General features: G+C 43.7%; 1 protein-coding gene across 6 annotated transcripts in view; it reads left to right on the top strand.

The window, feature by feature from the left end:
• Nucleotides 1–26,981, top strand: part of camta1 (calmodulin binding transcription activator 1) — an 880,549-nt gene that overhangs the window by 608,630 nt on the left and 244,938 nt on the right. For all 6 annotated transcript variants that reach the window (XM_033048136.1, XM_033048135.1, XM_033048133.1 and 3 more), the window contains exon 5: nucleotides 11,525–11,596. In XM_033048136.1, the coding sequence (XP_032904027.1) occupies nucleotides 11,525–11,596 (72 nt within the window). The remainder of the gene's footprint in view (nucleotides 1–11,524; nucleotides 11,597–26,981) is intronic.

The raw sequence follows: 26,981 nt of genomic DNA, 5'->3' as shown, positions 1-26,981 counted from the left end.
TACCTTCCGTTGTCAGCAACAAGCATTTCAAGGTTGGAGATAGAATAAATCTCTTTCCTTCCTGCTGCATTGAGCTTTCTCAGGACAAGTAGAACAAGGGTAAGATGTACAGTGAAGCTTCTATACATCCAAAAAAAACAAAATTCCAGGGCAAGTACAGTAGTGATTAGATGCAGAATGAAACTCCATTCACAACCACTGTCAAACGCTCCCAGGGCAGATGTGTTACAAGTTAGATCCAGAATGAAGATCTACTGTGAGTTCTCACAGTCAGAAAGCCTTCCTTCTTTGCACTGCTCCTAAGCACCTTACTAGTAAACATTAAAACAGAATGCAAATGGTAGATCAGAAACACAGGTTGAATACACCGAGACACATGAAAAAGGAAGACGTGACTTGCTTTCCTGCGACACTTCATGACACACAAGGTATTTCCAGGCTATAAAATATTCTCGGAGAACAGTCACTTTCGCAATGTGGAAAAGACAGCAAACAAAATGAAAAATGCATTAAGACACATGGTAATGAATCAGCATTCCAGGCCGTCTCTCGTAGACAATGATCATCTACAGCAAGATAGGATAGGAACCATCTCATTTCGGGCGTTCAACACCAATCCCATCATCAAGATTCACGCGGTCGCCACTGGCTAATTCTCAGCTGGACCAGCCACGTAAATGCCGTGACCACACGTGCAGGTCATGCACTCGCTGTCCTGCGATGAATGGCTCATTTTCTGAGGTCTTTTTACAATCTACAAAACAGAAATCAGAATTGTGATAACTGAAGGTTCAACAACTCAAGGCGCTTAACTTCAAGCAAGACAAAATAACTTAGTTTAGTTTTTAATTTAGTTTCGAGATACAGCGCAGAAACATGCCCTTCGGCCCACCGCATCCGTGCCGACCAGCGATCCCTGCACACTTACACTATCCTACACACACGAGGGATAATGTAATTTATACCAAGCTAATTAACCCACAAACCTGCACGTCTTTGGAGTGTAGTAAGAAACTGGAGATCCTGGAGAAAACACACGCAGTAGAATCATAGAATCATAGAAAGTAGGTGCGAGAGTAGATCACCAGGTCCGTCGAGCCCGCACCGCCATTCACTCATGGCTGAACACTAAACAGACACACTTACCCACAAACAGTAGACACAAGACACAGAACACAAGACACTACCATCCCCTTTATACCGCTATCACCCCTCTCCACCCCAAGAACCGCGTGATCTCCTGGGGGAGGCAAAAAAACGGATAAAAACCCAGGTCCAATTCGGGGAAAAAATCCGGGAAATTCCTCTCCGACCCCAATCCAGGCGATCGACACATGTCCAGGAGATCACTCAGGTCTTACCATACTAACCATACCTAGGTCCATATCCCTGCCCTCTCCCCGTAGCCCCTTATCCCCACACGGGGAGAACATACAAACTACGTACAGGCAGCACCTATAGTCAGGATCGAACCCGGATCTCTGGTGCTGTAAGGCAACAACTCTACCACTGCTCCAACATGCCACCCATAGTGTTGGATTGGCAGTTCATCCACCATCTTGAATATTTATGCCTTCATCCTCAGCGAACTGTTGCCACGATGTGTATCAGCTACAAAATACTACGCAGTAGCTCACTAAGGCTACTCTGCCAGCACCTTCCAACCCCATAGACTCTACCACCAAGCAAGGCAACACAGCAAGCCCATGTCAATTAAATCAACTGCAATTTCCTCTTCAATTTTCACACTGCCCTGACTTTGAAATACATTACTTCACCTCATCACTTCATCTGCATCCCAGAACCTTTACCCTATGACATGTGAACTTGGGATAGGCAATAAATGTCAACAACCAGAAACATCCTGTAATTGAAAACAAAGGCACTAGGGAGAAATTCTGATGAAGGGTCTCGACCCAAAATGCCACCTATTCCTTTTCTCCAGAGATGCTGTCTGACACGCTGAGTTACTCCAGCATTTTGTGCCTACCTTCGGTTTAAACCGGCATCTGCAGTTCCTTCCTACAGAAATTCACATTTATAGTAATAATAATGGATGGGATTTATATAGCGCCTTTCTAATACTCAAGGCGCATTACATCGCATTATTCAGTCACACTCGGTGGTGGTAAGCTACTTCTGTAGCCACAGCTGCCCTGGGGCAGACTGACGGAAGCGTGGCTGCCAATCTGCGCCTACGGCCCCTCCGACCACCACCAATCACTCACACACATTCACACACAGGCAAAGGTGGGTGAAGTGTCTTGCTCAAGGACACAACGACAGTATGCACTCCAAGCGGGATTCGAACCGGCTACCTTCCGGTTGCCAGCCGAACACTTAGCCCATTGTGCCATCTGTCGTCCCGCTTTGTTCTTTAAGTAGTGAAATGAGATAATTTTTCTCCTTTTGAGGGGGGAAGAGATTCTTCGTCTCATGCAAGATACCACCTCTGCTGCTACAAACAATCCCTCACAATTATACTGAGTGCATCGGCCTTGTTCTTACGCTCAGCTTTCTTGCCTTCTTGCTGCCATTACTTGTTTGGAAATTCCCCACCGAAACATTAGATCTTCCCCCCAATTAACTTCCTCATTTCGAGACTGAAACAGCCCTGATGAAAATGCAAAGTTTTCTTCCTAACAACTGGACGATTTTTTTTGCATTATGCTAATACACGATAAATTTGATGGACAGGCTGGCAGTGTGTGGAATTGGTAATAAAAGTATGAGTAACTTGAGACCTCACCAGAGCATCTATCACTTCAATAATTGTCATCTTAATGAAAGTATTCTTGGTAGAAGCCAAATGGGAATGTTTTAAATAACATCCAGATTTTTTTATGCCTCCTAATGTGTTATCACGCCATGACAGTAACAGAATGTGCCTTTTTTTTTAATATGACATATGTCACAAGATGTGTTATGCTGTGATATGACATAATGTGGCAGCAGAAACATGATCACTATTTGCTTCGTTTTACTTCTAACCCAAGCCTGTTAAAATTATTAAAATAACTGAACATGGAATAGAAATGGTCAAAGAGTGTATCGTAAAACGAAGTGAAGCAACGCACAAAAATAAATGTCGAGCACCTTTGTGAGGTGGAACTGATCCATTTAATCTCACTCTGGTGGAACTTGGCAACAGGAGGGTGGTTCCTTCTGTGTTTAGCTGGGCACTGCCATGAGTTGAACTAGGCCATAAAGGCACTGGTTTGGTTTGGTTTATAGATATAACGCGCAAGCAGGCCCTTCGGCCCATCGTGTCCGCGCCGACTAGCGATACCCGCACATTAACACTATCCTACACACACGAGGGATAATTTACAATTTTACCAAAGCAAATTGACATACAAACCTGTACGCCTTTGGAGTGTGGGAGGAAACCGGAGATCCTGGGGAAAACACACACAGGTCACAGGGAGAACGTGCAAACTCCGTACAGACAGCACCCGTAGTCAGGATCCAACCCGGGTTTCTGGCGCTGTGAGGCAGCAACTCTACCGCTGCATACATTGATGTTGGATACTTGGCTGATCTTGCCTGAAGCAGAATCTGCTTTCCTGTAATTAGCCCCAGTCCCCTTGAGAATGGAATATTAAAATCAGGATTCCTGGAAGTAATACCCTTCACATCCGTTGTCCACTCAAAAAGATGATCCAAGTGTTGGAATGTCAGGGGCATGGGATTGGGCTCATCCCGGTTATCCAATTGTTTAAATGAACGTTTGCACTCACAGTCCAGCCACACACATCAAGATTGACTGGGAGAGGTACTCTATCCTGGTCACCCATTGTAGAAACTGTACATACGATTAATTAGTGTAGCATGATAAGTCCCATAAACACTTCCCTTCCCTGATTAATTAGATTAAGATAATTCACTTTCATCATTCTTATTGTCTTTATTCTTTGGCAATCCTCCAAAATGCGTAAATTAGTGGGAAGGAACTGCAGACACCAAAGATAGATACAAAATGCTGGAGTAACTCAGCGGGACAGGCAGCATCTCTGGAGAGAAGGAATGGGTGTCGTTTCGGGTCGAGGCCCTTCTACTATGCAAATTAGTAGTTTAGTCGAAATCTTATATAATTCTTTCATAAGTACTTAAATTGGTGCTATGTTGCTGGGAGACAATCTGGAGAAATGTTCAGGCACTATCTTTAAGTTAGTTTGGTGGGTAACAGAACTGTGATTATACAATGCCCCAGATTCAGCAGTTCGTGTTGTAGCAAGATGCACACACATGGCACCCCGGAGTACCTGGGGACCATTCACTGTTCCTGAGAGAGTAAAGAAAGAACAAAGTGTTCACTGTTCACTGAACAATGTTCAAAACCTCAGGAAATCCCAGAGCATTTATATCACTTTAAAATACTTTGAAGTAGAGATAATAAAAATCAAAAGAACTGTAGAGGCTGGAAATCTGAAATAAAAGCAGAAAATGCTGGGAATGCTCAGTGGTTCAGACAGCTTCTGTGGAACAAAAAACAAAATTACAGTTTCAGACTCAAGATTCTTCATCAGAACAGAAATATTGTTAGTTTAGTTTAGAGATACAGCACAGAAACAGGCCCTTCAGCCCACAAAGTCCGTGCCAACCAATGATCCCCGCACACTTATACTATCCTACATAGACTAGGAACAATTAACAATTTACAAATTCAATAATACTAAGTCAATCAGCCTACAAACCTGTTTCCCTCTGGAGTGTGGGAGAATATCGGAGCTTTCCTGAGAAAACCCACGCAGGTCATGGGGGGGAACGTGCAAACTCCTTACAGACAGCACCCACAGTCAGGATTGCACCCGGGTCTCTAGCGCGGTAAGACAGCAACTCTGCCGCTGTTGTGATGCAGAGCCATCAATAAGCAGTAAGATGATCTGCTGATCAGAATTGGTTGAGGGATAATATTAGCCAGAATACTGGGCAGAAATCCCCTGCCACTCTTCAGGATTGTGCTGAGGAATATTTTATGTTGACCAGAGCTGCCAGGCAGGTCTCGGTTTAATATTCTCGCTGAGAGACAATGTCTCTAAATGTCCACCTCTTCTTCAGTGTCACACAAGCGCATGGAGTGGAGGTTTGGTCCTCATAAACGCCCAGGTCAGACATATGACTGTTATTTCCCAGTAGCTCTACATACAGTATGAGGTACTGGTCCTTGTAGATGTATGGTACCATTTAACACTGCATCCTTTGACGGTGCCATTCTTTGAAATTACCCTGCTCCTCAATAATGAAATGATCTTGGCCTCCTCTGTGCTATCTTGGAACATGAAGTGACACCACTGGGTTTTGTCCAGAACTGTCAACATGTAGAGAAATCATTTCATTCAGCGACACACATGAATGTGAAATTGAAATGTTTATGGACATAGAACGGGAGTTGGTGAAAGCGAATGAGAATATGTGTCAAAGCCTGGACACAACAATGCTGAATGCCCATCTTCTGTGCTCTAAACCTTAACGGTTCAATTTGGGTATTGCGGTCATCAAACTCAACAGCGATAAGACAGAATTCCTCCTCATAGGCTCCAAAGCCACACTCAGCAAAATCAATAACCCCACTCTCACCATCGACGGCACCACTGTCTCCCCATCTCCCCAGGCCCGCAACCTTGGCGTGATCTTTGATTCCACCCTCTCCCTTGAGCCTCACATCCGCCATGTCATTAAAACCTCCTTCTTTCATCTCCGCAACATCGCCAAACTCAGACCCTCTCTCACACCGCCTGCTGCTGAAAGACTCATCCATGCCTTCATCTCCTCCCGACTGGACTATTGCAACTCACTTCTCCTTGGCATCAGCTCCACCTACATCAACCGACTCCAACTGGTCCAGAACGCAGCCGCCCGACTCATCACCCACACCAAATCCTGGCATCACATCACTCCAGTCCTCAAAAAACTTCACTGGCTTCCCATCTCCCACCGGATCACCTACAAAATCCTGGTCCTCACCTACAAAGCCCTCCACCATCTGCCCCCCCCATATCTCACTGACCTCCTCTCCTCCTACCAACCCTCACGGTCCCTCAGATCCACATCAGCCGGTCTCCTCTCCATCCACAAGTCCAACCTCCGCAGTTTTGGGGACAGAGCCTTCTCCAGGGCAGCTCCCAGGCTCTGGAACTCCCTCCCCCAACTGATCCGCAATTCCGTGTCCCTCACCATCTTCCAGTCCCGCCTCAAGACCCATCTCTTCACCTCTGCCTATCCTTAGCCCCACGTCCCCGTCCCTTTTCATCTGTGCATTAATTGCCTCATACTGTGTTTTGTATTGAATTCTGTCTTTACTTTGTGTACTAGTCATGTCTCTACTATTTATTTCATTCCCCTTACATGTTTTTCCTCTACATGCTCAATTTTTGTAAGGTGTCCTTGAGACTCTTGAAAGGCGCCCATAAATAAAATTTATTATTATTATTATTATGAGAGTTAACAATAGCATTCTCTGTGGTTTGAGGCAAGATTCAACCACGTAAGAAAGACACAAAATGCCAGAGTCACTCAGCGGGAAAGGCAGCATCTCTGGAGAGAAGGAATGGGTGACCTTCTATGAGTGAGTCTGCAGAAGGGTCTCGACCCGTAACGTCACCCATTCTTTCTCCCCAGAGATGCTGCCTGTCCCGCTGAGTTACTCCGGCATTTTGTGTCTATCTTTGGTGTAAACCAGCATCTGCAGTTCCTTCTTGAAAGATTCAACCAGGTGGTTGGTGCCTGTCCCGTGGATGGTTTGACAGTGTCTAGAGAACGGAAACCAGCAGAAAAAGAGAAGCCATGGGCGAGCTGCCACCCCCGGAGCATCTTCACACTTACTCTGCTAATAGTACAGGCTGTTAAACCTTGTTCATTACTAAACACCTCCTGCTGCTTTCCCCCTTAAAGAAAATATAATAAACATTAAATTCTTAACCAAATTAATTTGGCCCATGCTAGACAGTTGCTTACCAAGAGGGGATTCAGATAAATGTAACATGAAAAATGAGTACCATGAAAGGCTTGGGAGCCAGTGGACTGTGATTGATAGCAAATTAAAATCAGTCTTCATAGTCACTGGCTACAGTCCCCTCTTTGCTGCATGTGATTCGACACATTTAGATGGATGCTCGTGGTTGACAGGAACCAATTCCAAGTTAAATCGTACATCCATTAGACGGGCCGTTTTAACATCGACAGTGATAGGAGCATGCAAATTGCTTGGAGGTATATCAGAACCAATTTGCACTTTCTATTTAATTCCATCTCGCTGACCTAGCCCCTTGTACCCTTAGTTTCCTTCTCTGTGTCTCATAGAAACATAGAAACATAGAAACATAGAAAATAGGTGCAGGAGTAGGCCATTCGGCCCTTCGAGCCTGCACCGCCATTTGATATGATCATGGCTGATCATCCAACTCAGTATCCCATCCCTGCCTTCTCTCCATACCCACTGATCCCTTTAGCCACAAGGGCCACATCTAGCTCCCTCTTAAATATAGCCAATGAACTGGCCTCAACTACCTTCTGTGGCAGAGAATTCCACAGATTCACCACTCTCTGTGTAAAAAATGATTTTCTCATCTCGGTCCTAAAAGACTTCCCTCTTATCCTTAAACTGTGACCCCTAGTTCTGGACTTCCCCAACATCGGGAATAATCTTCCTGCATCTAGCCTGTCCAACCCCTTAAGAATTTTGTAAGTTTCTATAAGATCCCCCCTCAATCTTCTGAATTCTAGCGTGTACAAGCCGAGTCTATCCAGTCTTTCTTCATATGAAAGTCCTGCCATGCCAGGAATCAGTCTGGTGAACCTTCTCTGTACTCCCTCTATGGCAAGAATGTCTCGCCCCACCTTGATCCCTTACTCTCAAGCCTTACCCACTAGTGGTCCCAACTTTCAAATCCTACTCTCTTGTATGCTGTCATTTCCAATGAATCACTGGTAAATTATTCAACCGCTTGATTACTGAAAGCGAAATTGCATTTCCATCGTGCCTCTCGTGACCATGGAATGCGTTCCAATTTTTTACTGCCAATTGAGTGTTTTTGAGGTGTAAACACAGGTGTCATGAAATATGCATGGTTACCAATTTGGATGCTAAGTTCTCACATTAGCATACAGGCAATAAGCGGGCAATCCAGTCATAAGGTCATAAGGAATAGGAGTAGAATTATGCCATTCGGCCCATCAACACTTTGTGTGTGTATATTTTGTTCTGTGTTGTTCTCGAGTGACCTTCTGATACATTTGGGAGTTCACACACAAAGTCACAGTATTTGATTCCCAACAAGAGGACATAATTTCCAACATTGCAAATAGTATGGAAGACCCAACACCGACGTCATAAGTTCATAAGTCACAGGAGCTGAATTAGGCCATTTGACCCATCAAGTCTACTCCTCCATTCAATCATGGCTAATCTATCTTTCTCTCTTTCTCTCTTTCTCTCTTAACCCCATTCTCCTGCCTTCTCCCAGTAACCCCTGACACCTGTACTAATCAAGAATCTATCTATCTCTGCCTTAAAAATACCCACCTCCAGTTCAAATTCCATTTGGAATATTTTGGAGGACCATGAAACCATTGACAGCCTCCACAGCCTTCTGTGGCAATGAATTCCACAGATTCAGCACCCTCTGACTAAAGAAATTCCTCCTCATGTCTTTCCTAAAGCAACAACCTTTAATTCTGAGGCTGTGACCCCTGGTCCTAAACTATTCCACTGGTGGAAACATCCTCTCCACATCCACTCTATCCAGGCCTTTCACCATTCAGTAAGCTCCAATGAGGTGCCCCCTCATCCTACTAAACTCCAACAAGTAGAGGCCCAGTGCCATCAAGCGCTCAACTCAGTGGGTATCCCAACATCACCAACAGAGACTAAACATCAGGAACTGTGCAGGCTTTGCAACATTGCTAACACTGGGGGATTGTTAATGTTAGTAGCATGGAATCCCCAGCCTTGCCATTAGTATGGGAATCTCGCACAGAGTAGCATTTCTAATTTTATTTATAGGATTCAAATAATAATAACTTGTAGGATTCTCAATGTCAATAATAGTAGCGGATTCCAAATATTATTTATATCAGTCCCAATATTTTACAACTAAAATCATATAGTTCTCACGTCACGATATATATCCATGAAAAGCCCAAAGGAGTGTCTATCGAAAGTTCAAAGTATTTGTATTGAAGCAATAATTCTACATCCCTCCCCGCCTTAAATTTAGCTCTTCTTTCTTAAAGACGCTAACGCCTGGCACCAGGTTACAGGTATGCCTGTGCAATCTAATTTGTTGCTGTCATTTCCAGTTCAATTATTTGAAGTCACTTTATACCCGTGAAATTCACTCACAATAACAGGAAGAACTTGCAGAGCAACCGTGGGGAAACTGGGCTTTTATTAATGAACGCAAAATACCTCAGCACGGTGTGTAATGTATGCTTTAACAAAGGGCCGAGAGTGACCCGATGAAAGCACGGTGTGTGTGACACACAGACAGGTTACCCACTGACAGCAGTGAAAGATGGCCACAGATATGCTACACTGGGCAGTAATCATCTGCCTGTTTTGACATTGACAGTATCTAGACGCAAAGATATTATTCTTCATTCATATCGAATTATAGTTTCCATCATGGGCTAGATTTAAAGAGACGATGCTGTTATTATATATAAACACTTTCTTCCATTTGTTTGTGAGTGTTTATCTTTTTTATTCCAGCTTGTTGACATTTTCTGGGAATAGATTCACAGTTGGCATCTGCACTAGTATCTCACTGCATAGTCATTTATCACATAGGTGGGACAGCATATGGGCTGTCTGACCTAGCTAGCAATTCTGAAGACTTGTTGATATGATGCAATGAGGTAGGATGGCAAGAGCACAGGCAATTGCATAGATCTATGGAAATTAATATTTTTGTTTAGTTCAGAGATACAGCGCGGAAACTAGCCCTTCGGCCCACCGAGTCGGCACCGGTCAGTGATCCCCGCACACTAACGTCACCCACACACACACGAGGGACAATCTACATTTATACCAAGCCAATTAAAGTACAAACCTGCACATCTTTGGAGCGTGGGAGGAAACTGAAGATCTTGGAGAAAACCCACGCAGGTCACAGGGAGAACGTACAAACTCCGTACAGACAGCACCCGTAAGCAGGATTGAACCCGGGTCTCTGGCACTGTAATGCCCCTGTCCCACTTAGGAAACCTGAACGGAAACCTCTGGAGACTTTGCGCCCCACCCAAGGTTTCCGTGCGGTTCCCAGAGGTTTTTGTCAGTCTCCCTACCTGCTTCCACTACCGGCAACCTCCGGCAACCACCTGCAACCTCCGGGAACCGCACGGAAACCTTGGGTGGGGCTCAAAGTCTCCAGAGGTTTCCGTTCAGGTTTCCTGAATGGGACAGGGGCATTAGGCAGTAGCTGTAAGGCATTAAGACTGCACCACCACCACTATGTTCTAATTACTGTATATGCAATGTAATGTTTGTATTCTAAAATGGAGAATTTTCCAATTAAATTCAGCAATTCCTATAATACTTGGGTGAGGTTGTTGATGGCCCTACTTGTTGCTGGCACAGTACTAACAGAGTGTTCAACTGCAGGATGATTGAAAGAGATAGAGAAAAAGACAGCAGATTTTTTAGAATCTGATAGGTCTAGGTAGCCCAGAAATATTGCTGGTTGACAGAAAACTCTCCCTTGTTTTGTTTTGACAGGGGATCTCAGGTTTTTACTGGGGTTTTAAAAGCAAGGTCTTTTTTTATTTCCCGACAGATTTTCATGCTTAATGCTTTGATTTGTGAAATATTGGAGGTTTTTCAGTGAACCAATCTGAAGATGAAAGTCCTAAATTCAACAATAATTGTCCCGCCAGGACATGCACAGTGAGTGCCAGGGTAATATTATTCCAGGTGTCATCAGTTGAGTTTATCGCTTATTGTCAAGTGTACCACAGGTACAGCACAAAGCTTTTGTTACATGCTAACCACTCACTGGAAAGAAAGTATATGATTGCAATCGAGCTATTCACAGTGTGCAGACACTGTACATGATAAGGGAATAACGTTTAGTGCATTACTAGTTGCACCCCTCTTTGCTCCTGCTCCGATCATCCCCACGGTCTCCAAGAAGAAGAATCACGTCTAGATAGACGCAAAATGCTGGAGTAACTCAGCGGGTCAGGAGATAAGGAATAGGTGACGTTTCGGGTTGAGACCCTTCATCATGCATTCAGTCGGAATGATCCTTCACCAGATATTCCACTTATTCCTTTTCTCCGGAGATGCTGCCTGACCGGCTGAGTTACTCCAGCATTTTGGACTATCCTCGGTGTAAACCAGCATCTGCAGTTCCTTCCTACACCATCATTTGTATATGGTCCTGGAGATTACTGTGGATCACCACAATTAAGTAAGTCGTTGTTTTACCAGAGAGGTGACAAACACCTGAAAGCATAAATGTGACAGCATAGAGAACTGACCAAGAGAAAATTGAGTCCTGTTGTTATCTTTTTGTCTCCACAGTGCCTTTATGGTTGCTATGTCCACTCTTCCATTATCCCCACTTTCCACCGGAGGTGCTATTGGCTTCTTCAGGTAGGAGATGATTTGTTATTATTTTCATGGCTATGTAAACTAACTCATTTTGTTGTTTGCCACTTGCTTTCGAGTGCGAACCTGAGCATATTGTTGACGGTGTTGTGATGTGTATAGAAATGGTTGATTAGACCAATCTGGGCCTGAAGGTTTCCTTTACACAGGTGGCGGAGCTGTAGGATGATGTTGCGTTGATTTTTTTAATTCTCTTTTCCCCTTTGCTTTGCCCCCTCCACTTTAGCTTCCTCATATGAGCGTGCGCCGTCTTTATGTGGCTACGCCAAACCGGGCGGTCCAATGCTTGCTGTTCCCAGCAGTGTGTGTCAATGTGGAATTTCTTCAGGGATATTCGAAGAGTCTTTGAATCTCTTTTTCAGCCCACCTTGTGGACAGTATACAGCACCACAAGATAGTTTTTTGCCGTGGTTCTCCCACTGTGGGCCCACCTTTCCAACAGGGCTCCTTGTTGGAGTTCCTTTGTACTTGACTATCACAGCAGTGTATCAGGCACATTGTGATGACTTTGCCGAATGAAAATATGTTTGTTCAGCTGCTTGTCAAATAATCTATTTGGTTCCTTGCCTTCTGTAATATTTCTCCAACCTGATGTTCCAACCTAAAACATTAATTTAAAGTACCACAACTTGCAGGGATCGTGTTTTATTTTAGCATTATGTACCAAAGGCGCTCTGCTGCGGATTTCACAACAGTGGGACTGAAAATAAAATGAACAGATGAAAATAAGCAGGTGGTATTCAGTATAATTGGTAGTCAGCATGGGCATGGTGGACGGAAGCACTTGGTTGTGCGCTGCATGACTCTATGACTCACTGAATTACACTGGGACATTGGACGATGAAAATATGTTTGTTCCTTCCATGGCCTGAGTGATCTGTTAAGTCTTAATGTGAACTGTGGACATTCCAGCTGGAGCATGAATCAGGCAGAGTGGTAATCAGGTGTCTATGGCTAGAATAATTCAGGTGTTGCGTATTGGAGAATAGTATATCAAATAGACAGTATGTTGCCCTGTGTATGTTAGACATGGTATTTAGTGAATTAGGGTAAATATCAGTCAGCAAATATGTGATACTAGACTAAGTGGGACCCGTTGGGTCCCATGTTCACACGGGAGGCCTGGTCCCCCGATGCAATATTCCACCTCTCCACCAATTCCACCTCTCCACCAATTACTTCAACCCAAACAACCATTTGCAGTGCATTTTTACTTCAAACCAACCATATTTTCATTTTCAAACCACATTAAGGGCACTCACAGTTGAGTAGACATGTGTTCAGTGTTATTCAGAGCTCAGAGAGACGTGACCCTCTGGCTTCCTCCATCTTGCAGAGACTGAGTGAGGCACACCACTTCCTGGTTTTATAGTCCCTTCCCCTCCCTCCAGCAGGGGCAGCAGAGAGAATGGCAAATTATTTAAAAACATTAATATCTCTCTGATTTTTCATCGATGGGAAAAATCCTCCGGTCCCGGAAGGCGGAGGGGGGCTCTGAGCGAGGTGGCCAAAAATGATGGCCATAGGTGGCGGCGTTCTCTCGGAAATCGCAGCACAGCGAGTCAAAAGCGGTCAAGATCAGACTTTTAGTAATATAGATATTGTTTGTGATAGGTGATGTGTATATTGATAGACATAAAAAGCTGGAGTAACTCAACTGGACAGGCAGCATCTCTGGAGAGAAGGAATGGGTGACGTTTCAGGTCGAGACCCTTCTCCAGACTGGTTAGGGATAAGGGAAACGAGAGATATAGACGGTGATGTGGCGAGATAAAGAACAATGAATGAAAGATATGCAAAAAAGTAAGGATGATAAAGGAAACAGGCCGTTGTAAACTGTTTGTTGGGTTAAAGTGAAAACAGTCAAGAGAGTCAAAAATGTATTATTTTCATTGGTCCCAGATAGAACAATGAAATCCTTACTTGCAGCACAACAGAATATGTAGACATAGTACACTGTAAACAATATGAGAAAAAAATAATTCAGTGTGTTTCTATGCTGTGTGGGAGAGATGAACATGTGAAGGAAAGAACTGCTGGTCTACACTGAAGATAGGCACAAAATGCTGGAGTAACTCAGCAGGACAGGCAGCATCTCTGTGGAGAAGGAATGGGTGACGTTTCGAGTCAAGACTCCACTGAAGAAGGGTCTCCACTGAAACGTCACCCATTCCTTCTCTCCAGAGACGCTGAGTTACTCCAACATTTTGTGGCTGCCTTTGATGAACATGTGAATTGGGTAGTGTTTTTTTTTGGGTACAGAGATAGTTGGGCATTGATGGAAAGCACAGCTTTATTTTTCCCTGCGTGCTGTTCACTCTTCCCTCCACTTCTCTCCACTCTTTTCCACCTATTTCTTCTCCTTTTAATTGCACTCCCATCCTTCCCACCTTTCTCCTGTTGTCCTCTGCTCACCGCTCGTATTTCTTCTCCTCTCCTCGCTCTCTTCGCCTTAACCTCCCCTCTGCTCTTCCGTCCCCCCCATTCAGCCGTTTCCCCCATTCCCTGTAGCATAGTGTATTTCCTCGCTGTGTGAGTGGGAAGTATCCCGGAGAACTGGATTTCAATGCCACAGTAGCCTGACATATATGGGAATGAGTGGGCGGGATCGGGCAATTTAATTCTTTTCTGCCAGTCTTTTATCTGTTGAGAAAGCTGCGCAGGCTGTGGGAGCCATTAAAGATTGTATCTCAGCAAGACCTCCAAGCTTTGATCGAGCATAAAGGGGCAAACCCTTTCCTTGTGATGCCCCATAGTTCCCCAGCCACATTGGCACGTTATATTTCTTTCAAATATTCTCCCAGTGCAGATCAATTTAGATGAAAACAGCTAGTTATGATGAGGCCCTGTTGGCATGATCTGAATGGACATGATCAATAACAAAGGCAGCACAGAGCACAACAACAATCAAATAATGCACACTGCCAACAAGGAAAGAAAATAAATAATGTACCTTGTGTAAATGGTCTCACAACAAGAACAGTACACATAAAGCAGCCCAGCACATATGCATATTTAACAGGCCAGAAGCCACCCTGAATACAGTTGTGGTTATCGCTTGCTATTGCTGGCCTCACTGCATGGCCTGAGAACCAAAGATAGAGACAAAATGCTGGAGTAACTCAACGGGACAGGCAGCATCTCTTGAGAGAAGGAATGGGTGACGTTCCGGGACGAAATCCTTCTTCAGACTCTGAAGAAGGGTCTCGGCACCGAAACGTCACCCATTCCTCCTCCCCAGAGATGCTGCCTGTCCCGTTGAGTCACTCCAGCATTTTGTCTCTTTTTTCGGTTGTAAACCAGCATCTGCAGTTCCGTCCTACGCAAGGTTCATTAACGGGGATGAGTGAACGAGGCAGAGGCAGAGGCAACATAAAGAAAAAAACGAATTTTGGCAAAGAATTGCTTGGATTAGGAATGCCCTGTCTGATTCAATAGAAGCTCTCAGGAGGCAATTGGATAAGTCTGGCAGTATAATGGGAAAAGTGGGCAAGAGTGAACTAACCCGAAAATGCTTACCCAGATCAAATGGGCTGAATGGTTACCTGCTCTATGATGTTGTGCACAATGTAGAAAGAGAAAAAATGAGCAAAAGTAAATTTGTCATTAGTTGTATTTTGTGTTTGATTGAGAATTTGAGAAACAGTAATTAATGCATAAATTATGTTTTTGTATGTTAATACACAAATTAATGCATAAATTATGTTTTTGCCTGAGATGCTCCCGCAAGCAGGATTTTCATTGTCCCTGCACCTCACCATAGTTTTGCAAATATGACAATAAGTTTAACTTGACTTAATGGTCAGGGCTCAGACTTTGGTGTTTGCTGGTCATGCAGACCCATTGGGTAGGAATGACCGATGGCCACAATCACTGCAAGGTTCTCGACCCGAAATGTCACCCATTCCTTCTCTCCAGATATGCTGCCTGTCCCGCTGAGTTACTCCAGCATTTTGGTCTAACTTCACTGCATTTTGAGACCCGTATGCAGAAAGTGAGGGAAGATTTTACCCACCAACAGGTTTCCAACAGGAACCACCAGTTTTCAATTGGATCCAACATTTTCAGCAGTAGAATGAAACTGGTGGATTAAAGTGTCTGTTGACCTCCCACCAATAAATGGCTACCAGCCCACAGAAGTTGTAAAAATGTGCAGCATTGCTTCAGCGAGGGAGGGAGAGTCCTTGCTCAGTACAGAGTTGGAGGAAGCATGGGCTAGATCAGGCTTAAACTCGCAACGTGGAATTTGCAGGAACACCCAGGAGATGAGAAGGGATTTGTTTAGTCAGAGGACAGTGAATCTGTGCAATTTATTGCCACAGACGGCTGTGGAGGCCAAGTCAATGGATATTTTTAAGGCAGAGATTTTGACAGATCCCTGATTAGTAAGGGCATCAGGGGTTATGGGGAGAAGTCGGGAGAATGGGGTTGAGAGGGAATGATAGATCAGCCTTGATTGAATGGCAGAGTAGACTCAATGGGCTGAATGGCCTAATTCTGCTCCTAGAACCTATAAACTTATGAACCCCTGCTCCATGTGGACCCCAACAGTATAGAACTGTAACAATCAGGACATAAGTGATAGGAGTAGAATTGGGCCATTCGGCCCATCAAGTCTACTGCCATTCAATCATGGCTGATCGATCTCTCCCTCCAAACCCCATTCTCCTGCCTTCTCCCCATAACCTCTGACCCCGGTACTAATCAGGTCCCTGTAGCTCCATAGGAGTTTGATAATTGCACGCACGCACGATAATGACAAAGATGCTCGGATGTAGAGAAGACATCAGAGGGTAAATCTGTCTGTCGACGGAGTTCAGAGACGGTTGTTGGTGGTTAGGAGGTGAGCCGAGAGGAGAGGCGATTCTCTCACCTGCTTTTACTGCATCTGCTCTGCTGGCTGTTTCCCAAATCATCTTTGCAGACGATCAACAAGAGAGACTTCAGTGAGTCATTAACAACGAACAGATATGAGAGAAGTACAAGGAAAATGTAGCCAATGAGAAGTGACAGCTTTTATTATTGAATTGACACGAAGTTTAGAGAAAGTACGTGGAGAACATTCTGGAAATCATTCTGCATAGGCTTTGAAGCACGGATTTTAATACCCAACAGACTGGAATTATTTTTTCTCCTAAATATGCATGTATGAATAAATAAATAAAATTTATTTCTCTTAAACTGTGCCAATAGTTCAATTGGCAAACCTATAGCCCGACGTTTCAGTTTAACCTCCAATGTTTGCTGAGTTATTGATCCCCCTTCCCTGCTTTAGGTTTGTCGTCGTTTGGATGAGTTTCTTCCAATCTTGCCCCTCCAGCCACTTGGGTCCCTGTCTTTAGAATCTTTATTGCATTATAATTGACACCCTATGATTCTCCTCCGAAAAGTCTCCTTGAAATCACACGGATCAATCATCCCTTTGGATGTCCCGTTGCTCGGTATTAATTGTTTTCCTCATGCTTCTGTAATAATGCACGGGATGTATTTTCCACACTAAAGCATCTAAACCGGATGCAAATAGGTGCTGATAGGTGGCCATTGCATTGTCCTCAACACCTCTGCTCCTCAGAGAAGAGAGAGCCAGGAGCATTGCAGAATCTCAGTAGATCAGATGGAGAAAGAAAGGTGGGAAAACAGGGAATAGTGTAAGTTTAGCTGAAGTTGGAAGTTTCATTGTCCGTTCCATCGGGATGTGTACCACCCTGGTGGAATATGACACGTTGTTCTTCAAGTTTGTGCTGCCAACTCCCACAGTATGGGACAAAACTGCCACCCCTCACAGGCTCAAGGATGTTGATCACTGAGACAAAGTACTACGAAGCTGTGGGCTCAGAGCAGGAATTGGTGCCTTTTGGGAGATGTTAAAAAATATTCCATGCCTGCATACTATGCAGCGTTGATGGACACAAACAAAGCCAGCAGTAAAACACGCATAAACACCAAACCTTCCTCAGATTGAAATACATTATTCTTTCTTCATCTTTGCGAGATATTTCTACTTGAATGTCCAGCCCAATAACACTGCGATAGTGCTTTCTCCAGGATCACAGCTGTTCAAATTGTTGGTTAACCACCACTCTCTCAGAAAAAAATGAAGAAGGGTACTGAATCATCAGTCAGAGCATTGCGTACAGACGTTGGGAGGTCATGTTGCAGTTGTATAAGACATTGGTGAGGCCGCATTCAGAGTATTGTGTTCAGTTTTGGGCATCGTGTTATTGGAAAGATGTTGGATGTCACAGCTGGAAAGAGTTGCAGAGGAGATTTACGAGGATGTTGCCAGGACTCGAGGGCCTGAACCATAGGGGGCGGTTGAGCAGGCTTGGACTCTATTCATTGGAGCGCAGGAGGATGAGGGGTGACCTTATAGAGGTGTACAAAATCATGAGAGGAATAGGTCGGATAGACGCACAGAGTCTCTTGCCCAGAGTAGGGAAATCGAGAACCAGAGGACTTCGGTTTAAGGTAAGGAGGGAAAGATTTAATAGGAACCTGAGGGGTAACTTTTTCATGCAAAGGGTTGGTGGGTGTGTGGAACAAGCTGCTGGAGTAGGTAGTTGAGGCAATTACTATCGCAATATTTCAACAACATTTAGACAGGTACATGGATAGGACAGATTTAGAGGGATATATGGGCCAAATGCAGGCAGGTAGGACTAGTGTAGATGCAACATGGTGGACAGTGTGGGCAAGTTGGGCCAAAGGTCCTGTTTCCACACTGTATGACTCTATGACTATGACTGAATGCTGGCCTTTGTTGTTCATCTGCAATAAATAAATATGAAGCAAACAACTGACACCCTTGCATCTGTGCTAGCAAGCACATATTAATTTATACCCCTTAATATTCTGAGGCTGTCGCCAGTAAATGCTAATTCATGTGATTCATATTAAAATGCATGACTACCAAAATATGTTCTCTTCATATTAGGATTTCAATTCCATGCTTTTGTGATGTTTTTATCCTTATTACTAATAGGTAGATTTGTGTCTCGGCCCCATTGTTGCTCATTCTGATTCCAAACCCACCTGGTTATAAAACCGCAGGATCACTGTAGACGTTTGCCAAGCAGCAATGGAAAATGAATAGCAATTTGCGGAGTTTGTCACTGCATCTGCAGTTCCTCAACAGCCGGACCTGCTTGTTAATTTAGCAACTAAGAAAAATCAGGATTCAAATTAAAACTGATTTAATTTGGGATTCTCTATGTTCTCTTTAAAGAACACTGCGTCCTGGCATAATGCCTTGCAAGTTTATATCAAGGTTATCAAAAACCTTTTGTACTCTGAAAACCATTGATGCTATTGTTCTAATTTCAATCCCAAACGCCAGGCATCCCTGAGCTGACTAAGCAACCCAAGGCTCTCCTGGTTTGCCCTGTACCAAACTCTCTCCAAACTCTTGAGCTCACCCAAACTCTGCAAACCCACACCCGAACTCACAACCGTATCCTTTTCACCCGTCACTCTGTACTTGCTGACTGGTCAAATATTGGGAAAGAAGGTGGCATCGAGAGTTAGCGACCGCAATATCAGCATGACCAATGCCGTGGGAAAACTGTAGAACATTTTTGACTGAGTCCTTTGCAACGGTGATGACCAGAGGTCGTTTGGTGGACAGAAAGAAAATGATATATCCTTTGGCTGACGAATAAGACAAAGTAATGGAGCAGAGTGCCTGAATATTTATCCATCTTATCCCCAGCAGGACCAAAAGCAAGACCTGTCTAAGGGCGGATGAGCTCCTAGCGAGTTTACGGCCATCCACACTTCAGTAGAAGTTGCGATCACTGTCGTACATAGCATCGTGAGGCACCGTGCCCGTTGATGTTTTCAACGATGATGATGATGATGATGATATCTGTGCCTTATGGTGTTGGGGTGGGAATGGGAGATGATGAAGGGATTGTGAGTGTACTTTGTCCAACACCTTAAACCACTGCATTTCTTGGATTATGTGACTCTGCCACTCGCCCTGCTGATACGTTCCAGTTTTGATAATCAGAGTTTATCTTCCGCTCCATGTTTTAATGTGTAAATAAATCATAAAGTAGTTTCGCCACCTTGCAAATTGCTTTGTTATTTGTTCTGAATCAGTTGTTTGATATATATTTTTACGAAATTGGTGAATAAGCAAAGCTTCCTCACAGTGCTAAGTCTTTTGAAGAGCCAAAGGCATAATTTTCACACCAGCTTCACATTATTGATGCCGTGAACATTAAGATTTTGACACTAAAAGCTTTCTGTTGTACTGGGACTAAAAGAGACATGACAGGACAATAAAATGTAAAATGAATGCCATTTATATAAAATACTGAAGTTTGGGTCTCCTGTCACAACTTTCTGCTGTAGTTGTAACGTACGATTACATCTAAACTATGTGGTATAGCCAGGTGAATTAAAACATTGATCTATCTCTCCACTCCAGTCCAGATCAGCGCTGTACATAAAATACTTTGAGGAGCCTTAGTATCTATAGCGCAAACCAAGCTAGCTAAATCTGCCATGGACTCAGTGGGCTGAATGGCCTCTGACAATGCTGCAGGTAAACATGACTAGCTTTAATTTTGTCACCATATTTCCAATCTGACTCTCGTAGGTCTTGGTTAGTAAGGAGGTCACGGGTTATGGGGAAAAGGCAGGAGAATGGGGTTGAGAGGGATAGATAGATCACCCATGATGGAATGGCGGGGTAGACTGGATGGGCCGAATGGCCGAATTCTGCTCCTACAACTTATGGAAAGGAAACAAAATGTCAATTGAAATACAGTGTGACTCTGAAACATCGATGGCTGATCATTGCCAATGTTTGTGTCATTAAGAGTTTAGTTGTTGCTTGATGATAAACCTGAGCAGATTGAAGGGTACATATATCTGTTTCATATTGCACCTTAAAAGCACGCAGCAATTTAACTAGTGCATCTGTTAGCGTGTGATTTCGAGAAAATGAATCTGCACTTTGTAGAGGTATTATACTTTATGCATCGAAGGATAGATATAATTGGCAAATGCATCAACAAATGCTAAAGAAGCAAGGAAGAAACATAGGGAATTTGTGTCAAGGCTAAGCTGCATCATATGTCAAGATGAAATACTCAGTAGAAGGAGTTTTATAATGGTGTACCTGATCAGAGTGTGTGATGGGGCATTATAGTCAGAGCTTTGCTCTTTATTGAGCTGTTTTTATTTCATGGGTTGCTCAGTTCGGCAGTGTTAATGGTACTTTACACCAATTCAGAGCATATCAGAGAGCTTAATGCAACAGAGCAGCCTGATCTGTATTTTAATCTGCCCGCCTTCAAACCTGGGAATGCGTAATGTTAACGGTGTTGAGACATCTCACTGTACCGTGCCTGAACGTCAACACTCTGCTGCATCTGGGTGCCCAAAATCACCGGCAAGATGGAGATGAAAGAGCCAATTTGCTCTCTTTGCATAATCCATCAATTAAGCCACTAATAAAAGAAGTAGGAGATCGGAGAAAGTTCTTTCTCTCGAGAGTGGATAGAAAGTGTAATTCACAGGCATAAAACTCAGTGATGCATTTGGGGGCAAATCAAAATAAACACATGAATAAAAATAAATCGACCTGATGCCATTAAATGAACAGAAGGAAGATATGATGTAGGTAAACGAGATTAGGAAGATGACCATGTTGAATATGAAACTCTAGGAATTATTGCCTTTTATGTCTTAATGTGTATTCATGGGTACAGAACCAGTTAATGTTGTATCATTTCCAATGTCAGTCATCAGATGAGAGACTAAACTTGCATCCTGCTTTGCCATTTGAATCTGGTTCTCTGAAGTCTATGGCTAGGTGGCTCAGGCACTACTTGTGTAGGGAGGAACTGCAGATGCTGGTTTAAACTGAAGATGGACACAAAAAGCTGGAGTAACTCAGCGGGTCAGGCAGCATCTCTGGAGAAAAGGAATAGGTGATGTTTCGGGTCCGAAGAAGGGTCTCAATCCGAAACATCACCTTTTCCTTTTCTCCAGAGTTGCTGTCTGACTCGCTGAGTTATTCCAGCTTTTTGTGACTACTTGATGCTAATCTACCCTCTCTTCATCTCGTCTGTAAATGGATGTTTATTGTGAGACAAGCCATCCTAAAGGACCCTTGTTTCCAGCACCTGCTGTTAGTGTCTCTCTCAGGGACCCCGGAGTCAGTCTGAGCTTCCATCAGACATTTGTAAATTCAACATCACCTGCCTTGCAGCAGAGAGGGCCATCTGTTACATTTGTGAATTGTTAACCCTTTATGCAATTAGACTGGTTTGAACTCGCTATATCATTCTCACACCTTGATTAATGAAGATTGTTTAATCTGCTTCCGTTTTTTAATTTCACTTTACTTCCTTAAACCTTCTAAAGATTCAAGCCTCGTCCAGAACCTCCTGCTATTGCTTATCCTTATACCTGAGCTCAGACAGTGAACTTTGGAGAATTTGATTTTGTGTTTAGGGCCCAGTTTTATTTTCACTCAAGCTTTGCACACCTGAGAAGAGCTTGCTGAATCGCTGGAACCCTGAGATGTATAAATGCTTCTCACCTCCAACTACATGGAAGAGAGAACAAGGATCACGAACAAGGAACAAGGAACAAGGATAGCTGTTTCTCCAGCTAACTCAGCTGTGGCCCATTGAATTATACTCTTGTTTGAGTCAAGATCCAGAGATTTGAGTTTGTAATCCTGGTTGATATTGGCATTGGATTGATATTGCCAGGATTAGCGGGTCTAAGAGGGTCTCGGGTGAGGTTGAGTAGGTTGTAACTTTATTTTTTGGAGCACAAGAAGAGGAGTGGTGATCTTATAGAGGTGTATAAAGTCATGAGAGGAATAGATCGGGTAGACGCACAGAGTCCCTAGCCCAGAGGAGGTGAATCGAAGACAAGAAGACTTAGGTTTAAGATGAAGAGGAATAGATTTAATATGAATCTGAGGGGTAACTTTTTCACAAAGGGTGGTGGATGTTTGGAACAAGGTGGCAGAGGAGGTAGCTGAGGCAGGGACTATCCAAACGTTTAAGAAACAGTTAGACAGGTGCATGGATAGGACAGGGATGGAGGGATATGGGCCAAACTCGAGCAGATGGGATTAGTGTAGCTGGGACATGTTGGCCGGTATAGGCAACTGTTGAATACTGTTAGGAGATGAGAGGAAATTGTGTTGGATACTGTTAGGAGATGAGAGGGATGGCCTGCCGGGGAGAACAGGTGGTGACACCATGGTGGGTGGTGCTGTGGTAGGTAGGGGCTCAAGACTGGGAGAGCAATACAAGTAAGGGGTTATCGTAAGGTACAGATGACAGAGAGGTGTAGCTGCAGCCACAGGTTATATGGTGTCTCCATAGGTGCTCGGGTGCATGATGTTTCAGAGCAGTTGAAGGGATAGAGTGTCAGAGGTCGTGGTACACGGAACTAATGATGTGGGATACCTGCCAAGTATAAAAAGTTTAGTGGCTCTTTGAAAGGAAGTTAGCAAGGCAAAGAGAGGTCACAAGAAATCACTGGTAGACAAGATTAAGGGTGTTCTGTAGGTATACTTGAATACTGTAAGTATATTTAAGGCAAAATAATAACTAGGGAAAAAGTAAGATCGATTAGAAGCACAGAGGTAACACAGAGGGCCATGAGGTGTAGGTGAGGCCCTATATTATAATTTCTTCATCATTACTGGGTCCAATTCCTGAGACACCTTACGCAACAACATTCTCAGAGTGCCCCCAGCTGGAGGACTGTAACTCGTGACTTGCGTGGGCTTTCTCCGATTTCCTCCCACATCCCAAAGACTGGAGGTTTGTAGGCTCATTGGCTTTGTTGTCATTGTAAAATTGTCCCTAGTTCGTGTAGGATGGTGTTAACGTGCGGGTATCACTGGTCGGCATGGCGTGGAGGGGCCGAAGGGCCTGATTCCATAGATCTGTATCTCTAAACTAAATTAAACTAAGCTAAACCAAAAAAATGTCAAGAATGAGGCTGAACACTCTCCTCTCCAAGAAAAAAATACGAATGGGCAATAAATGCTGTCCTGATCTGCAATGCCTCACAAAAACTGAGTAAATATTAGAACAGAACTCGGAGTATTTTATTAGCTGAGAAAAATTTGAGATATTGTATCGATGTTGAAATCACTGCATAATGGAAGTTGTTTCTTCATGAACTGTGAAATCATCTCTTGACCATCCTGATCTTTGTAACTGGGCAAGCATTGTATTTTCCTACAGGATCATTGTGAAAAGTCCTTCAGTGGTTTGCATGTCAAAATATGGAGGTAATCATTGAAAAAGGGATTGTGAATGCCTCCTTGGAATTGGGGAGATCCCAGGCAGGATGGTGTGGGTGAAACCTGTCACTTCAGTTCTCCGTCATTCCAGCCTTTACTCACGGCAAATGCCACAGCGATGAAACAGTAGTTGCCAACATGCAGATGATGCAGCGCAGAGCTGTCATCTTGCTGAGCATCGATATGCTTGCACACAGACAGTTCCGCATTTAGATGGCACGTGCAAAGGAAGAGCTTGAATGCGAACAGATTCTCAGGTGTTGAGTTCGCCCCGGGTTACTCTTCAACCTCGGCTACAGTTTTTTTTAAAGACAGTGTCTCCAAGTTAGAGAATTCTAATAAATGCTCCTGTTGTATTTTTCAATTTGTCCTTTTGGGGAGCAATTGGACAGTCTTATTTTAAAATATGTGTCGGAAGGAACTGCAGATGCTGGTTTAAACCGACGATAGACACATAAAGCTGGAGTAACTCAGCGGGTCAAGCAGCACCTCTGGAGACAAGGAATAGGCGACGTTTCAGTCTGAAGAAGGACCTCAACCCGAAACGTCATCTATTCCTTTTCTCCAGAGATGCTGCCTGACCCGCTGAGTTACTCCAGCTTTTTTGTGTCTACCATCGCTTATCGTAAAATACATCATTGCAGGCGTAGTGAAGAATGTGAATTTGAGCTTTCTTTGAAGATAAGTCTAGATCAAAAAGTGATTTCCAGCCTAATGGTGAAAATGCACTTCATGTGAATTGATGCTCCTTCTGGAGGACAACCCTTCCGGTGCAACGGTTCTCCTTACCCTCTGTCCCCTTACTTATCCAGTATCTCAACAGCTATATGTATGGTGCCGTGCCATCTGGCCCCATCAAGTCTACTCTGTCATTCGATCATGGCTGCTCTACATTTCTCTCTCAACCCCATTCTCCTGCCTTGCCTGACACCCTTATTTCAGCAAAGATAAAATGATGTATGAAAAGAATTCACTGTTCGTGGCTGACAAAGAAAGTTTGGGAAGGTGTCAACCTCAATAGAACACATCCAATGTTTGGAAGATTGAAGGTAGGATTGGGAAATCTTTACATATCAGCATAGGATGACTCGAAAGATTATAAGGAGAGGGGGGAGGGGAAAGTACACCTGTAAATATTATTTTAAAATGCTGAGAGCTTCTATAAAAATGCAGAGTATGGCTAATGTAAAAGTTGGTCCCTTGGAGGATAAGGCTAGGGAATTAATAAAGGAAAAGAGAGAAATGGCAGAGATTCCAAATAATTATTTGGATCTGAATTCACAGTAGAAGACACTAAAACATCTCTATAAAAGCAGATAATCAAGGAACAAAGGGCTCAGAGCAATTTAAAACAATATTACAGGAAAATATATTAGGCAAACTAATGGGGCTGGAGGCTGACAAGTTCCTTAGACCTGATGGCTTGCATTCTAATGCCGTGGAGTTGATGGATGCATTGGTTGGAGAATTGAAACCAGTTAATGTTTAAGAGAGGAGAGAGAAAGATCACAGGAACAGTCCAGCCAGCCTGGCATCAGTCACTGCTGCCAACCATCATTGTGGAGGCAATAGCCAGGCCTTCAGAAAATCCTAGGTCAATCAGGCAGGGTCAACGTTGTTTTATGAAAGAGAAATAGTGTTTGACAAATTTGTTGTGGAGTTCCTTGAGGATGTTAAAAAACAGGAGAGAAATCACTATGATTACTCTTTCCGAGATCCTTCACAATGTCGTTGGTATTTGATCCTGTTTCAACATGAAAGGTTGACCATCCCTTTGCCCCCATAGATGCTGTGTGACCTGCTGAGTTCTTCGAGCAGTTTTATTTTTTTGCCCCAGGTTTTAGCATTTGCAATCTCGTTGTCTTTCTCTTGATTTCTGGCTGTGTCAATCTGTGATTTTGGTTGAGCATGTTTGCCCAAAAACCCCGCCCACCGGCCATTATTTTTTCTTTCTTTCTCTCTGGGAGTGGGTCAGTGGAAGGTATGCCCAGCCCACTCGCTGGGCAGGTCGATGCGCTCTGCAGTTCACAACTCCCACATTCTTTAGTCTGTATTCGCACTCTCTAGTTGCTCCCATTCACTCTTTCCCTAGATATTCATTCATTGTGTGCGGCACGGTGGCGGAAGGGTAGGGGTGCTGCCTTGCAGCGCCAGAGACCCGGGTTCGATCCTGACTGCGGGCGCTGTCTGTATGGAGCTTGTACATTCTCCCCGCGCCCTGCGTGGGATTTCTCCGAGAACTCCGGTTTCCTACCATACGTCAAGCTAATTGGCTTGATAACATTGTAAATTTTCCCTAGCGTGTAGGATAGTGTTAGCGTGTGGGGATCGCTGGTCGGCGAGGATTCGGTGGAGTCTGTTTCCGCACTGTATTTGTAAACTAAAAAAAACGTTGCCTGTAGCTCATTCCCATGGACGCCCTTGTTTTACACCATCAGAGTTTCATCCCCCCCACCACCACCTCCCTGATGCATCTTAACAAGGTTCCTTTCCCTCTTTCCCAATTCTATTGAAGGGTCTATGACTTGAAATGATAGCTGATTCTTTTCACACAGATATGGCCCGACCTGCTGAGTATTCTTGTGTTGTTTGTTTTTATATAGATTCCTCAATGTATCATTTTAAGAAACTATCTCAAATCAGCTCAATTTTCGTGTGTTCAAGGCGACCTTTGCCAATTTCATTTGTCCACTCTATTTGATAATTAAAATCACCTATGATCATTATAGTACCTTCCTCATAAGACCTCACTGTACATGAAATACTATTCTCATCACTGTCTAATGCTTACTCTTACAATTTGCTATCTCTGTCCAAACTGATTCTACATCTAGAGCTTCTAAACCAATATCATTCATCATTAATTGACAAATCTATCCCCCTCCTTTTCCTCTCTGCCTATCAGTAAGAAACGTCAAATACCCATGAATATTTAGTTCCCACCTTGCAACTGCGTCTCTGTCATGGATATCAGGTCAGACCAATTTATTTCTATTTGCACCATCAGCTCATTTATCATGTTATGAATACTGCTTGCATTCAGATAAAGAGACTTTAATTTTATCTCATCATTTTTCTTTA

Source organism: Amblyraja radiata, chromosome 31 (assembly GCF_010909765.2).
Source record: "Amblyraja radiata isolate CabotCenter1 chromosome 31, sAmbRad1.1.pri, whole genome shotgun sequence".
Classification (NCBI taxonomy): domain Eukaryota; kingdom Metazoa; phylum Chordata; class Chondrichthyes; order Rajiformes; family Rajidae; genus Amblyraja; species Amblyraja radiata.
The sequence above is the reverse complement of the archived record's forward strand: the minus strand, read 5'-3'. Positions and strand labels throughout refer to the sequence as shown.